The following is a 14963-nucleotide window of genomic DNA, read 5'->3' as shown; positions in this document are numbered from 1 at the left end:
CCTTCCGCCCTTGCCTGGTCCTTTGGGCTGGAGCAGACACAGAGTTGGTCTGCTTCTGTCCTGTGGAGAAACTGAATCCTGAGTCATCGAGGACCCACTGCACTCAGAGCAGAAGGATTTCCAGATCCAAGAGGTGGCCTGAGTCCCAGGAGTTCTTCCACCCAGGAGATTAGGAGCATAAGACCACAGAGACCTCTGGACTCTGAGGAGCTCTTCAATAAGCAAGATAACTGGAAATACAGACTTCAGTTTTACACAGTGAGGGCAGGTACCACTAGAGTTAACCAGATGGCGAAAGGCAAGCGCAAGAACATAAGCAACGGAAACCAAAGTTTCTTGGCATCATCAGTGCCCAGTTCTCCCAATATAGCAAGCCCTGAACACCCCATCACACCTGAAAAGCAGGATTCAGAATTAAAATCACTTCTCATGATGATGATAGAGGATTATAAGAAGGAATTAAGTAACTCCCTTAAAGAAATACAGGAGAGTACAAGTAAACAGATAGAAGCCCTTAAAGAGGAATCACAGAAATCCCTTAAAGAAATGGAAGAAAACACAAAGAAGGAATTAAACAAAAACATTCAGGACCTGAAACTAGAAATAGAAACAATAAAGAAAGTTCAAAGGGAGACAACCATGGAGATAGAAAACCTAAGAAAGAGATCAGGAGTCACAGACGCAAGCATCACCAACCGAATACAAGAGATAGAAGAGAGAATCTCAAATGCAGAAGATACGGTGGAAAATATTGACACAGTTGTCAAAGAAAATGCAAAATGCAAAAAACTCCTAACTCAAAACATCCAGGAAATCCAGGACACAATGAGAAGACCAAACCTAAGGATAATAGGTATAGATGAGAATGAAGATTCCCAACTTAAAGGGCCAGTAAATATCTTCAACAAAATTATTGAGGAAAACTTCCCTAACCTAAAGAACAAGATGCCCATAAACATACAAGAAGCCTACAGAACACCAAATAGACTAGACCAGAAAAGAAATACCTCCCAACACATAATAATCAAAACATCAGATGCACAAAACAAAGAAAAAATACTAAAAGCAGTAAGGGAAAAAGGTCAAGTAACATATAAAGGCAGACCTATAAGAATTACACCAGACTTCTCACCAGAGACTTTAAAAGCCAGAAGAGCCTGGACTGACATCATACAGACCCTAAGAGAACACAATTGCCAGCCCAGATTACTATACCCAGCAAAACTCTCAATCACTATAGATGGTGAAACCAAGATATTCCATGACAAAACCAAATTTGCACAATATCTTCCCACAAACCCAGCACTTCAAAGGATAATTGATGGAAAATGCCAACACAAGGAGGGAAACTACAACCTAGAAAAAGCAAGGAAGTAATCTTCCAACAACCCCAAAAGAAGATACAAACATAACTTTACCTCTAATAACAAAAATAACAGGAAGCAACAATCATTTTTCCTTAATATCTCTTAACATCAATGGTCTCAATTCCCCAATAAAAAGACGCAGACTATCAGACTGGATATACAAACAAGACCCAGAATTTTGCTGCATACAAGAAACGCACCTCAGTGACAAAGACAGACACTACCTCAGAATAAAAGGGTGGAAAACAATTTTTCAAGCCAATGGTCCCAAGAAACAAGCTGGAGTAGCCATTCTAATATCAAATAAAATCGACTTTCATCCAAAATTAATCAAAAAAGATAAGGAAGGACACTTCATACTCATCAAAGGAAAAATCTACCAAGGTGAACTCTCAATTCTGAACATCTATGCTCCAAATGCAAGGGCACCTACATACATAAAAGAAACTTTACTAAAGCTCAAAACACACATTACACCTCACACAATAATAGTGGGGGATTTCAACACCCCACTGTCAGCAATGGACAGATCATGGAAACAGAAACTAAACAGAGACACTTTGAAATTAACAGAAGTTATGAACCAAATGGACTTAACAGACATCTATAGAACATTTCATCCTAAAACAAAAGAATATACCTTTTTCTCAGCACCTCATGGTACCTTCTCCAAAATAGACCATATAATTGGTCACAAAACAAGCCTCTACAGATACAAAAAGATTGAAATAATCCCTTGCATCTTATCAGATCACCACGGACTAAGACTGGTCTTTAATAATGACAAAACCAATGGAAAACCCACGTGCACATGGAAACTGAACAACTCTCTACTCAATGATGACTTGCTCAAGGAAGAAATAAAGAAAGAAATTAAAGACTTTTTAGAATTCAATGAAAATGAGGACACATCATACCAAAACTTGTGGAACTCCATGAAGGCAGTGCTAAGAGGAAAGCTCATAGCTCTAAGTGCCTACAAAAAGAAACTGGAAAGAGCACACACTAACAAGTTGACTGCACAACTAAAAGCTCTCAAACAAAAAGAAGCAAATACACCCAGGAGGAGTAGAAGGCAGGAAATAATCAAACTCAGGGCTGAAATCAACCAAATAGAAACTGAAAGAACAATACAAAATATCAATAAAACCAGGAGTTGGTTCTTTGAGAAAATCAACAAGATAGATAAACCCTTAGCCAGATTAACCAGAGGGCACAGAGACAGTATCCAAATTAATAAAATCAGAACTGAAAAGGGAGACATAACAACAGAAACTGAAGAAATTCAAAAAATCATCAGATCCTACTACAAAGGCCTATACTCAACAAAACTGGAAAACCTGGATGAAATGGACAATTTCCTAGACAGATACCAGGTACCGAAGTTAAACCAGGAGCAGATAAACCATCTAAATAGTCCCATAACCCCTCAGGTTATAGCAGCAGTCATCAAAAGCCTCCCCACTAAAAAAAGCCCAGGACCAGATGGTTTTAGTGCTGAATTCTATCAGACCTTCAAGGAAGACCTAATACCAATTCTCTTCAAACTATTCCACAAAATAGAGACAGAAGGAACACTACCCAATTCGTTCTATGAAGCTACAATTACACTCATACCCAAACCCCACAAGGACCCGACAAAGAAAGAGAACTTCAGACCAATCTCCCTTATGAACATCGATGCAAAAATACTCAATAAAATTCTAGCAAACCGAATCCAAGACCACATCAAAACAATCATCCATCATGTTCAAGTAGGTTTTATCCCAGGAATGCAGGGATGGTTCAATATTCGGAAATCCATCAATGTAATCCACTATATAAACAAACTTAAAGAAAAAAAACCACATGATCATCTCACTAGATGCTGAGAAAGCATTTGACAAAATTCAACATCCCTTCATGATAAAAGTCTTGGAAAGATCAGGAATTCAAGGCCCCTACCTAAACATAGTAAAAGCAATTTACAACAAACCAGTAGCCAACATCAAGCTAAATGGAGAGAAACTTGAAGCAATCCCACTAAGATCAGGGACTAGACAAGGTTGCCCACTCTCCCCCTACCTATTCAATATAGTACTGGAAGTCTTAGCCAGAGCAATTAGACAGCAAAAAGAAGTCAAAGGGATACAAATAGGAAAGGAAGAAGTCAAAATATCGCTATTTGCAGATGATATGATAGTATACTTAAGTGACCCCCAAACTTCCACCAGAGAACTCCTAAACCTGATAAACAACTTCAGCAAAGTGGCTGGTTATAAAATCAACTCAAACAAATCAGTAGCCTTCCTCTACATGAAAGATAAACAGACTGAAAAAGAAATTAGGGAAATGACACCCTTCACAATAGTTGCAAATAATATAAAATACCTTGGTGTGAATCTAACCAAGCAAGTGAAAGACCTGTATGACAAGAACTTCAAGTCTCTGAAGAAAGAAATTGAAGAAGATCTCAGAAGATGGAAAGATCTCCCGTGCTCATGGATTGGCAGGATTAATATAATAAAAATGGCCATCTTGCCAAAAGCAATCTACAGATTCAATGCAATCCCCATTAAAATCCCAACTCAATTCTTCACAGAGTTAGAAAAGGAAATTCTCAAATTCATATGGAATAACAAAAAACCCAGGATAGCGAAAAGTATTCTCAACAATAAAAGAACTTCTGGAGGAATCACCATCCCTGACCTCAAGCTGTACTACAGAGCAATAGTGATAAAAACTACCTGGTATTGGTACAGAGACAGGCAGGAAGATCAATGGAATAGAATTGAAGACCCAGAAATGAACCCACACTCCTATGGTCACTTGATCTTTGACAAAGGAGCTAAAACTGTCCAGTGGAAAAAGGACAGCATTTTCAACAAATGGTGCTGGTTCAACTGGAAGACAACATGTAGAAGAATGAAAATTGATCCATTCTTATCCCCTTGTACAAAGCTCAAGTCTAAGTGGATAAAGGACCTCCACATAAAACCAGATACACTGAAACTAATAGAAGAGAAGGTGGGGAAAAGCCTCGAATACTTGGGCACAGGGGAAAAGTTCCTGAACAGAACTCCAATGGCATATGCTCTAAGATCGAGAATTGACAAATGGGACTTCATAAAATTGCAAAGTTTCTGTAAGGCAAAGGACACTGTCAATAGGACAAAACGACAACCAACAAATTGGGAAAAGATCTTTACCAATCCTTCATCTGATAGAGGGCTAATATCCAATATATACAAAGAACTCAAGAAATTAGACTCCAGACAACCAAATTACCCTATTAAAAAATGGGGTATAGAGCTTAACAAAGAATTTTCAACGGAAGAAACTCGAATGGCTGAGAAGCACCTAAAGAAATGTTCAGCATCCTTAGTCGTCAGGGAAATGCAAATCAAAACAACTCTGAGATTCCATCTCACACCAGTCAGAATGGCTAAGATTAAAAACTCAGGTGATAGTAGATGCTGGCAAGGGTGTGGAGGTGTGGAACACTCCTCCATTGTTGGTGGGACTGCAAGATGGTGCAACCACTTTGGAAATAAGTGTGGCGGTTCCTCGGAAAATTGGACATAGCATTACCTGAGGATCCAGCTATACCACTCTTAGGCATATACCCAGAAGATGCTCGAACATATAACAAGGACATATGCTCAACTATGTTCATAGCAGCCTTGTTTATAATAGCCAGGAACTGGAAAGAACCCAGATGTCCTTCAACTGAGGAATGGATTCAAAAAATGTGGTATATTTACACAATGGAGTATTACTCAGCTATTAAAAACAATGAATTCGAGAGGTTCCTAGGTAAATGGATGTAACTAGAAATTATTATCCTGAGTGAGGTAAGCCAATCACAAAAGAACACACATGGTATTCACTCACTGATTATTGGATATTAGCCCAGAACCTTGAAATGCCCAAGATGCAACTCACAGGCCACATGAAGCCCATAAAGAAGGAAGACCAAGTGGGGGTGATTCGGTTCTTCTTAGAAGGAGCAACAAAATACTCAAGGGAGCAAATATGGAGACAAAGTGAGGGACAGAAACTGAAGGAGGGGCTGTTTCAAGACCACTCCACCTGAGTATCTATCCCATGTGCAATCACCAAAGGTAGAGGCTGATGTGGAAGTCAGGAAGTACATGCTGATAAGAGCCTGATATGGATATCTCCTCAGAGGTCTTCAAGAGTCTGACATACTCAGAGGCAGATGCTCACAACTAGCCATTGAACTGATCATGGGGTTCTCAATAGAGGAGTTAGAGTGAAGACTGAAGGAGAGCTGAAAGGATTTGTGGCACCATGAGGAGAGCAACAATACCAACCAACCACAGCTCCCAGGGTCTAAACCACCAGCCTGGGAGCACTTAGGGGGGGATCCAGGGCTTCAGCTGAATATGTAAAAGTGGAGGGCCCTGCTGGGCATAGGTGGAAGAAGAGAACCTTGACCTCATGAAGGCTGGATGCCCCAGGGGGTGGGAATTTTGAGGGTGGGGAGGTGGGAGTGGGGGGGTGTAGATAGAGGTTACATCCACAGAGAAGAAGGAGGAGGGGCGAGGGGATTGGGGGTTCCGAGGGGGTGGTGGGGGATGGGGTAAGGGGACAACATAGGAAATGTAAATAAATCATCCAATAAAAAAAAAAAAATGAAACTACAGTATGATCTAGTTGTAGCACTCCTGAACAGACACCCAAAGGAGCCAAGACATTATTCACAGTAAGCAAGTTAAAGAATCAGCCAAGATGCACATCAAAAGATAAATAGAGACAGAGTTGCATAGATACATCGTGGAATATTACTCGGCCATAAAGAAAAGTGAAGTGCTTGGATGGAAGCAGAGTGAACTGGAAATCATTGTATTAAATATAACAAGCTGAACCCAGAAAAGCGTTGCGTGTTTTCTCTTATACTTGTAATACAGACTTTAAAAAACATAAAAATAAGAGTTAATATGAGGCACACCTTACATAAGTACATCATAGATGCCTATAAGCATGTCAGAATTAAACTCATTATTTTAATACAATTAATATGTGCTAGCATGACAAATGAAAAAAAATTTTTCAAGACAGGGTTTCTTAATGTCACCTTGGCTGTCCTTGTCCTAGAACTCACTCTGTAGACCAGGTTAGCTTTTTAACTCCGAGATCCGCCAGCCTCTGCCTCCTGAGTGCTGGGATTAAAGGTGTGCACCATTACTCTATGTTGATAGCTGTGAGCTTCTTCCTTCAGCTCCCTTCCCCAGGAAGACTGTGGAGAGGTTCACTTTCATGACAGCTGATGCTGAACTCAGCTAACTTTTGGATTTGTACACACTCTCTTTAAGGTCCTATCCTGCTGGGACACTGTCTGAAATGTCATAGAGAAAAATTATATTTGGCTTCCATTTTCTCTCTGATTTATTGAAGAATTCTCAGCACCGAGCCTGCCTGCCAGGCTCAGAGGTAGCATTCACCTGCCATCAGGGACCAGGTGGCTCTTATTATGCAAATAAAACTCCCCAGATGTTCTCCAGAAAAGCCAGGTTTGTGTAAGGATCACAGAATGGGTTTATTCTGAGACCTACACCATTAATCACCGTTTAGAATTGAGAATAGATTTCTAACAATGTGGGTACCGGTGCAGCTCCAGCCTGCAAGAGCCCACTGACTCCAAACAGTGGCTCATCCATAAACAGAACAGCACATGGTATGGTTCTCATTTGGCACTAGATGGTCCCACGATCAGGAGAATGCAGTAAAAGGAAAAAGGCACGGCCCTTCTCTCCTGTCTGAGGCTAGTCCTGGGAAAGTTCCTGAAAAAAAACAAACCCATTGCACCTGACTGCCTGCCAGCTCTCCTCATGCAGTCCTTCACCGGCGCCCAACAGTCTCTAGGACCCTTACTGTGTGAAACTCCACAGCCTGCCCCTTAAGCAAGCCTGGCCCACCCTTTAGCAGTTTGCGGGAGCCACTAAGTTGATTCTTTAACTGCACAGAGCTGCACACATGGGAAGAGTTCCCAAGCTAACCTCTAGACAGGATATCAGCAGAGGTAGGGTGTAAGGACACAGTGGCCTACTCATGCCAGCTGCCTGGCGCTGAGCCACCAAGCCTAACTGTGTTCCCACCCTTACTAAATGTCTAGTTAAGCCACTTATTCAACAGATATCTGAGTATCAAAAACAATGGTGTAGACACCAGGGTTATAGCACAAGTAAACAAATGTCCTACCTTCTCTGAGCTAAATTCGGATCCACTAACTCATGATAACCTAGGCAGCCTCTGCTGTCACATTCCCACTTCTCTCAGTAAATACCAGAGGTGCATGCCCTAAAACTTTGACCAACTCTAGGTAAGCTGAGTTCTCAGTAACTTGGACAAAGACCTCATCTTCTGGGTACCGCTGTTTCTTACTTCCCAGGTTCCATCCCAAACGATGTCAAACTCATGGGCTCAATGGGTCCAAATTGTTCCAGATTTTCTCAACTTCCTCCTTCTCTTGTTTTCTGGATCTATGGATACTCCAGGGACTCCGCATTGTCCCAGGCCACAGACAATGTTCGAACTAGGGGACTGACTCTGTCACTAGCCTCATGGATCTAAGTAGAGACTTGCTTGCCTTATCCCAAAGCCAGGGAGGGAGTGGCACTATTAGGAGTTGTGGCCTTGCTGGAGTAGGTGTGGCTTTGTTGAAGGAAATGTGTCACTGTGGGATGGGGTTTGAAGCTACACCCAGTGCCGAAGAAACAGTCTTCTCCTGGCAGCCTTTAGATGAAAATGTAGAACTCTCAACTCCTTCTGCACCATGCCTGTCTGGATGCTGCCATGCTTTTGCCTTGATGATAATGGCCTGAAACTCTGAACCTGTGAGCCAGCCACAATGAAATGTTTTCCTGCCTTAGTCATGGTGTCTGTTCACTGCAGTAAAACTCTAATCATGACAGAAGTGTTTTATCAAAGAAGGGAATCACTATATAGACAACTTTATGGTAAAATAAAATAATACTCAGATCAACACATTTCTAATTGGTTTTTTACTTGGGATCTAAATGGTAGGCTTATTTTACATTGACAAAAGGCAACGCTGGTAAATGAGTTCAAGAAGCTAGCGATAACCTTCCAGAAGGGACCAAGTTGCCCATAAAACCTGAAAAGCAAACACAGTAAGTCAAAGCCAGGAGGGTCTCAACTAGAGCTGACCTTTCTGTAATGCAGGTCAGTTTTGTTCTCCAAGAACACTGTTCGGCAATCAGATAGAAACAACTCAAGACATGCTTCCTCTACCACTGTCTGATGCCAAATAAGTGTCCTGCTCATCTGAAGAATTCTAACACTACCTAGCTGCATGGTAGGTCTGCATTCTCAGAAGACTGGTCACCATCTTTCTCTAGTTAGAGCACAGCTGTATGTTTAGTCCTGATCAGCAAGAGTATTCTAGTCCAGGAAAAGGACACACACCCCCTTTCCCTTTTCATCCCTCTTACTTCCTCAAAGCCAGACTCCATCCCTCCTCATCTCCGCCTCCTCCAGAGCAAAGCAGTAAATCCCAACCTTCCCCCCTCCAAGGCAGATCCTAACAACTTATCCCTGGAATCAATCTAACACAGAAGACAGATAGAGAGAGGACCAGAGAAGAGATGAAATCGTCTCTGGTGTTAGTCTTTGGTGGCTACATCGAGCAATCTGACACAGGTAAAGCCAGGTCGTACAATAGATTGATCTGTTGTTAAACACAATATAATCCTAGCTAGGCAATTGTTCTATTGTGGTCCAGTCCAGAAAACAAAGGATGCCAGGCATCCTTCGATGGAAGTTAGTCTCGGCAGTGTCCCTTCTGGATTCTTTTGCAATGCTTAAGTGCCCTCCCTGCTGCAGAGCCTCTCAATGAGCTTGCCCTAGTTAAGATGCCGCCCCACCCAAGGTTGTGGGCATCATCACTGGTCAATGCTTGATTGAAATGGAGAACCAAAGGCTTTGCTGTTTGGAACAGCTCAGGACATTCCTATCTCGAGAACATTCTGGCTCAGAGGTTTCCATGGCAGCAGTTCGGCCTTCCCTATACTCTCTCCCAGAACATGCCTGAGGCTCTCCAGAATATGTACCATCATAAAAATATAGATCTGAACATCTTTCCTGCATAGTTGGCCATGAGCAGTCTTTTCCTCCCTTCCACTTACCCATTACTGGATAGAAAGGGTATAAGCTAGAATTAAATTGGGTCCTTCCTATCACCTAGGATTTTGATAAAAGTTCTCTTCCACGGAGTCTCTCTACAATGTTCTGTGTCACCTGGCCCACAAATTGCTCTACTTAGAGTCAGGAGGCACTACCAGGAGGTACAAGGACATCCTTGACTCCTTATTTCATCAAGGACACTTTATAGTACCCGGCCTTTTACAAATATTTCCAGTCAGATTCCTAAAGGAACCAGCTAACTTTGTAAGAGAAAAAGTTGAGTTAGGTAACAATTTGGGAGGGTCAAGAGTACAAGGCCAATTCAATTAGCCAGAGTTCACTGGCTATAGGACAAATACTGCTTGCCCAGGACTGGAGTCTGACTCCACATCAAACAATGACAGAGTCATGGATTCCTCTGTTTAAAGCCTAGCAACTATCATCATAGTCTGCACAACTGCCCATGTATGTAGGTGTGTGTGTGTGTGTGTGTGTGTGTGTGTGTGTGTCAAATAAAGTTGCATTGCTCTTCATGGACTGAATTTGAGTCCTAAAGTATGAGAAAACTGGCAAAAACACTGTGCCAAAAAGGAGCTCCTTCTCTTCCACAACTGAAGTGTCCCTCCCAGTACAATTTTTTCAAGCTGGCAAAGAAACAGTCAAAAAATTTTGAAGCAATAAATACACAATTACGCTCTTAGAGATGGACGTTTCTGTTTTCTTTGTAGTAAAACCCTCCACGTTGTCAGGGAATGGCCTGGACTTCCCGTTGTTGTCTTAAAGTCCTTCCAGAAAAACTATATACTTGTAGTAGGCGCCAGAGAAATAAGTGTCTGAAAGAGGTCCCATGTAGCTGGGCCTGAAAACTGGAACTAGAACAATTTTATATATCCACTTCATTCTGGGAATAGACACTAGGAAATGTGCAAAGGAGCACTCCACCTTTTTCTGAAACAAGAATGTTCTTAGAAGCATCCAGAAAGTGTGCCCTTCATCTGTAGCTCCATCCTCCACGCTGTGACACTTCAAATACAAAAGACACCAAGACGATAAAACACAACCCTTTTCTCATCTCCATCTCAACTTCAGAGGAGATGTGGGCATCCTTTCAAGGGTCTGGCTAAAATATGAAACCTGGATCATCTCCATAATAGTCTCCGTTCAAAAATGGATTGAAGAATTGGTGTCACAGAGAGCAAATGTGGTAGTTTATATATGTTTGGCCCAGGGAGTGGCACTATTAGGAGGTGCAGCCTTGTTGGAGTAGGTGTGTCACTGTAGGAGTGGACTTTGAAGTGAGTATTCTGCTAGCAGCCTTCAGATGAAAATGTAGAACTCTCAGCTCCTCCTGTACCACACCTGCCTGGATGCTGCCATTCACCTGCCTTGATTGATGATCAACTGAACCTCTGAACCTGTAAGCCAGCCCCAATTAAATGTTGTCCTTGTAAGAGTTGCCTTGGTCACGGTGTCTTTTCACAGCAGTAAAGCCCTAATTAAGACAGCAACCAAGCACAGTTTCAAGCAACTTGTGACCAAGGCTCAAGAAGGAGGCAGAGACCCAAAAGCCATCTGATAAAATACACATTTATTAGAAATTTCCAGCAGCATCATTTCCAGTAGCTTTTTCTTTTCTAATCAAAGTAATTACAATCGGTACTCAAAATATGAGCAACGAAATATTTCGAGGACTCGAGAATAAAATAATCAGTAGTATATTTCATTCATCCACTCTCCCACCCTTCCATTCATTCATGAACACATGTGCAATATTAGCACAGAGAACCGGGAATGCTACTTGTATATAGAAAATGTATACTCATGCCATGGTTCCTGTGATGGAGAATACACCAACTACTCAAAAGAAGGGCTGGGACGGACAGTAAGTACATCCTGACACATGGTTCCTGTGATGGAGAATACACCAACTACTCAAAAGAAGAGCTGGGTCGTACAGTAAGTACATCCTGACACAAATGTACAGATTCAGGCAAAGACCTGAAAAAGGCTCAGTAAGAATGTTTTCCCTTTCTATTCATCGTCAACTGAGGAAATAAATAGTCAATACGATAACATTTTGCACCCAGAGTCAAACACCCAGCTGAGGCTTTGATTAACAGGTATCTGTTTGGCACCCTACTTTATGGAGACACGGGTTTGGTTTTAGTAAGTCAGCTCCAGAATTCCAGTCACTAAGGTAGGTGACACCTGAGATGCCAGGCAAAGGTATAAGTTGTTTTAAGGTCTGTCAAGCAAGAGCTCATTCAATAAAACAGAAACTTAGTGTGGGACGTGACATGGCAGATACAGATGTTGACTTGGCAACTAGGGACACAGCACAATCAAAACATAGCTGGGGTAGGAAGACAGAGGTGTGCAGAGGGGTCCAACTGAATCACCTTGTGTACCTTCTGTGTCATCTGAAGCATCTACAGTGTATGAAGCCAACACTAGCCCCTATCGGTACACTTACTAATCAGGTTGACAAGTAATGTTGATTATCAATTATGCGCTGATGTGTAAAAATGGACCCACAAATGAAGCTTAAAGGACTTTCTTCTTAGATTGTTTCAAAGGAAACGTGAGTGCTATCTCCTCTTTAGAAAGATCCAAAGCCCTAAGCCAACTCCTTTCCTCACCAGATCACTTATTCTTCAGCTCGCCAACCCACTCAACAAGCACTTTCATTAGCAGAGGCAGAGATGTGATAATCCTTCCAAAATTTACACAAGTACAATATAGTCACAGCATCACCTCCAGACAACATCAGTGCAAGACATACACAGTACCGCATGATAATTGTAAAAATATGAAATGGCATCAGTAAAAAAGACACACGACACACCTTTCAATTATAGGCAAACAGAGAAAAATATATTTTTTTATAAAGTATTGAATGTTAACTTCTTTTTCATTTGTCTGTAAAAAATATATGTGCAAAAGTGAGTGTCTAAGTGTTCCCTAGAGAGTTGGCAAGGCTATACATCAGAATCTTCTTTAACAAGATTTGCAGTGTCTTTAAAGGTGTCTTCTGTGGCAGTGTAGCCTGGAGTCAAATTTCTTTTTGAAGCTTTAGCAGGGAGAGAAGGAGATGGGGGAGGCACGGTTACAGCTTCCTTTTGCTCACTGTCCATCTGCAACCACAACAAGGCATGGATGAGTCATCTACTTCCCCAGCATGGCCAGAAACAGTTCTGTATGAGGACTAACCTTTGTCAGTTTGTCCAGAATAATCTCAATGCACGCCCAATCTAGCCAAACAATGAATGTCTCTACTTAGAACAGGGATTAAAAGTTACCTCTGCATAGATTGGATTTTCGAAGTTCGTTGTCTGCTTGGGTTTTCGTTTGAAGATGTTCCATTTTGTGCCCTAAACGAAAAGGGGAGACAGGCGGCTCTCAGTAATGGAGTTTTCTATTCTGTTTTCTTCAGAGGAGTCTTTTCCTAGGTTTTTAAACTCTTACTGAAAACATATTAACTTAGGGCTGTGGCTTAAGTAGTATACTATTCATTTCCTCTTCTGGTCCCTGAACAGTAACTAAGACTCTCTCAGCTGTTTTCATGTAACAGTTTCAAAGTCTTTCCTCAATGTAAAATGTGCACCTTGAGAGTCTGGACTCACGCCATCTAGAGGATTTGCCACAGACAAAGGGTCAGAGGGAGGTTTCTAGAGCAGCCTAGAAGCTCAAGGAAAAGGCAAATTGCGTCTCTTATTTCCAAAACTATGTCTCGGCCAGCATATTCCTCTAACTTCGCCACATCCTCTATCATCACCATTGCTGTCATCATCATCATCAACAACAACAATTGACGTTTACTGAGTGTTTGCTGTACATCAGGAATTGCTTTAAGGTTTTGTGAGGTTGTTTTTGTCTCAACAATCCTTTGATGCAGTTTTTTTTTGTTCCTCCTGTAAGACACACTGAGTCACAGCAGGACAACTAGCTACACTATGGTAGACTAGCAGAGAGGCCAAAGAAGAATCCGAAGAGAAAACCCCAAGTACACACACAACAGTGGGTTGGCCCCACCCTACCAAATGGTTGTAGTGCTGGCTACCTGTTGGACAGGCACACCCTCCAGCCAGCTCAAGTGGCCCATGTGTTTGGCAGAATGGCTGGGAAATTTGGTACAAGTAACACATGACTACCGAAGAAAGGCAAGACCACTCACCCAACCCACACATCCGCTCTCTATGTCACCAAACAGAGGAAGTAGGAGAAGGAAGTCAGAGCCGTATGTTTGGAAATTAAGTGGAGAAGGCTTCACCTCAAGTCATTGTCTTGGTCTCCAAAAACCCTGTGCAACTACATAATTGCTAACAAGAGGAATATGGTAGTCCTCACCTCTAAACCTGCACATCCTCAGTGAATTAAGCAAGTGTTTCTGCTGAGACAAGTGACTATTTAGTGTCCAAAGGTCACAGATACAGGATCTCTGGACAAATGCTGGTGAACACAACATGAAGGGTATCGGCAGAGGAAAGAGCAAGAACCAGTGGGCAGCACAGATGGAGACCTATGCCACAATTGGTGAAGGTTGACTCTCATTCCCAACAATCCCCCAAGTCCGTTCTGTTTCTGGGAGCGGGAGTGGGGGGTGGGGAGAGGGAGCATCTTCTTGCCCTTCCTTACAGACAAAGCTACCTCTAAGAAAGATCTCTAAAACTGGGAACGGACTGGAAAGAAATGTTAAGAATCAGAAATAAGCCAGGCACTGCCGTGGAGTACAGCCAAACCTGGGGACTGAATATTTGATATTTTAGGTATTCTGGTGGCTATGGAAAACATATCCTCAATGTCCACTTTTAAATGTAGCTTACGGAGAAAAAAGTCCCTAGAAAAACAGTGAGCCAAAACCTTTCTTTCTATGGTATGTGTGAGCTTCCATGTCTATGTGTGTGTATGCGTGAGAGGTGATCTTTCTCCTCAGTCACACTGGATTACAGAAGACATCACTGTACTTCTCTGCACAAGGACCAGGAACATTTAAATGTCCTACCCAATGTTTTCAATCATGAAGCAGCATCATTTCCGATTTGCCCATAATTCCCTTAGTGAGGGGTAATGGTAAGGACAACAGTTCCCAGGGGTAAAATGAGTAGCATGTAGATATGGGATAACTACATGTGTGTTCATTAAACTTAGTAACAAACACACTGTCCACTTAATACAATTTCATTTCAAAGGTGCTTGTTAAACTACATCCAAGTAGTCTAGGATATGCGAAGATATAGCATATATGATAAAGAAAAATTCATCAAGCGGTGTTTTTTGTCTCCTGAACTAGTTTCCTTGGTACACTAAATAACAGCAGTGCTTGTGGGAGGATTGCATGGACAATTAGGTGTTATCTGGACACAGAGGAAGGAAGCGGTAATAAAGTACTGCCACCTGCTGGTGAACATTGGTAATAGTAAAGCGCTAAGAGCGACTTGGAAAAGTGCA

The 14963-nt window shown here is 41.9% G+C and overlaps 1 protein-coding gene across 1 annotated transcript in view; it reads right to left on the bottom strand.

Annotated features, from left to right (window-relative positions):
* Positions 1 to 12440: 12440 nt before the first annotated feature.
* Lrp2 (LDL receptor related protein 2) overlaps positions 12441 to 14963 on the bottom strand; it is a 160544-nt gene continuing 158021 nt past the window's right edge. Inside the window, exons 78-79 of the mRNA XM_028762987.1 lie at positions 12815 to 12886; positions 12441 to 12649 (exon numbers count right to left, since the gene is read on the bottom strand). Of these exons, the coding sequence (XP_028618820.1) occupies positions 12494 to 12649; positions 12815 to 12886 (228 nt within the window). The 3' untranslated portion in view covers positions 12441 to 12493. The remainder of the gene's footprint in view (positions 12650 to 12814; positions 12887 to 14963) is intronic.

The sequence above is a fragment of the Grammomys surdaster genome, unplaced genomic scaffold (genome assembly GCF_004785775.1).
Source record: "Grammomys surdaster isolate TR1022 unplaced genomic scaffold, NIH_TR_1.0 136, whole genome shotgun sequence".
NCBI classification, from domain to species: Eukaryota; Metazoa; Chordata; class Mammalia; order Rodentia; family Muridae; genus Grammomys; species Grammomys surdaster.
Note: the sequence above shows the minus strand (reverse complement) of the source record. Positions and strands in the feature narration are given on the sequence as shown.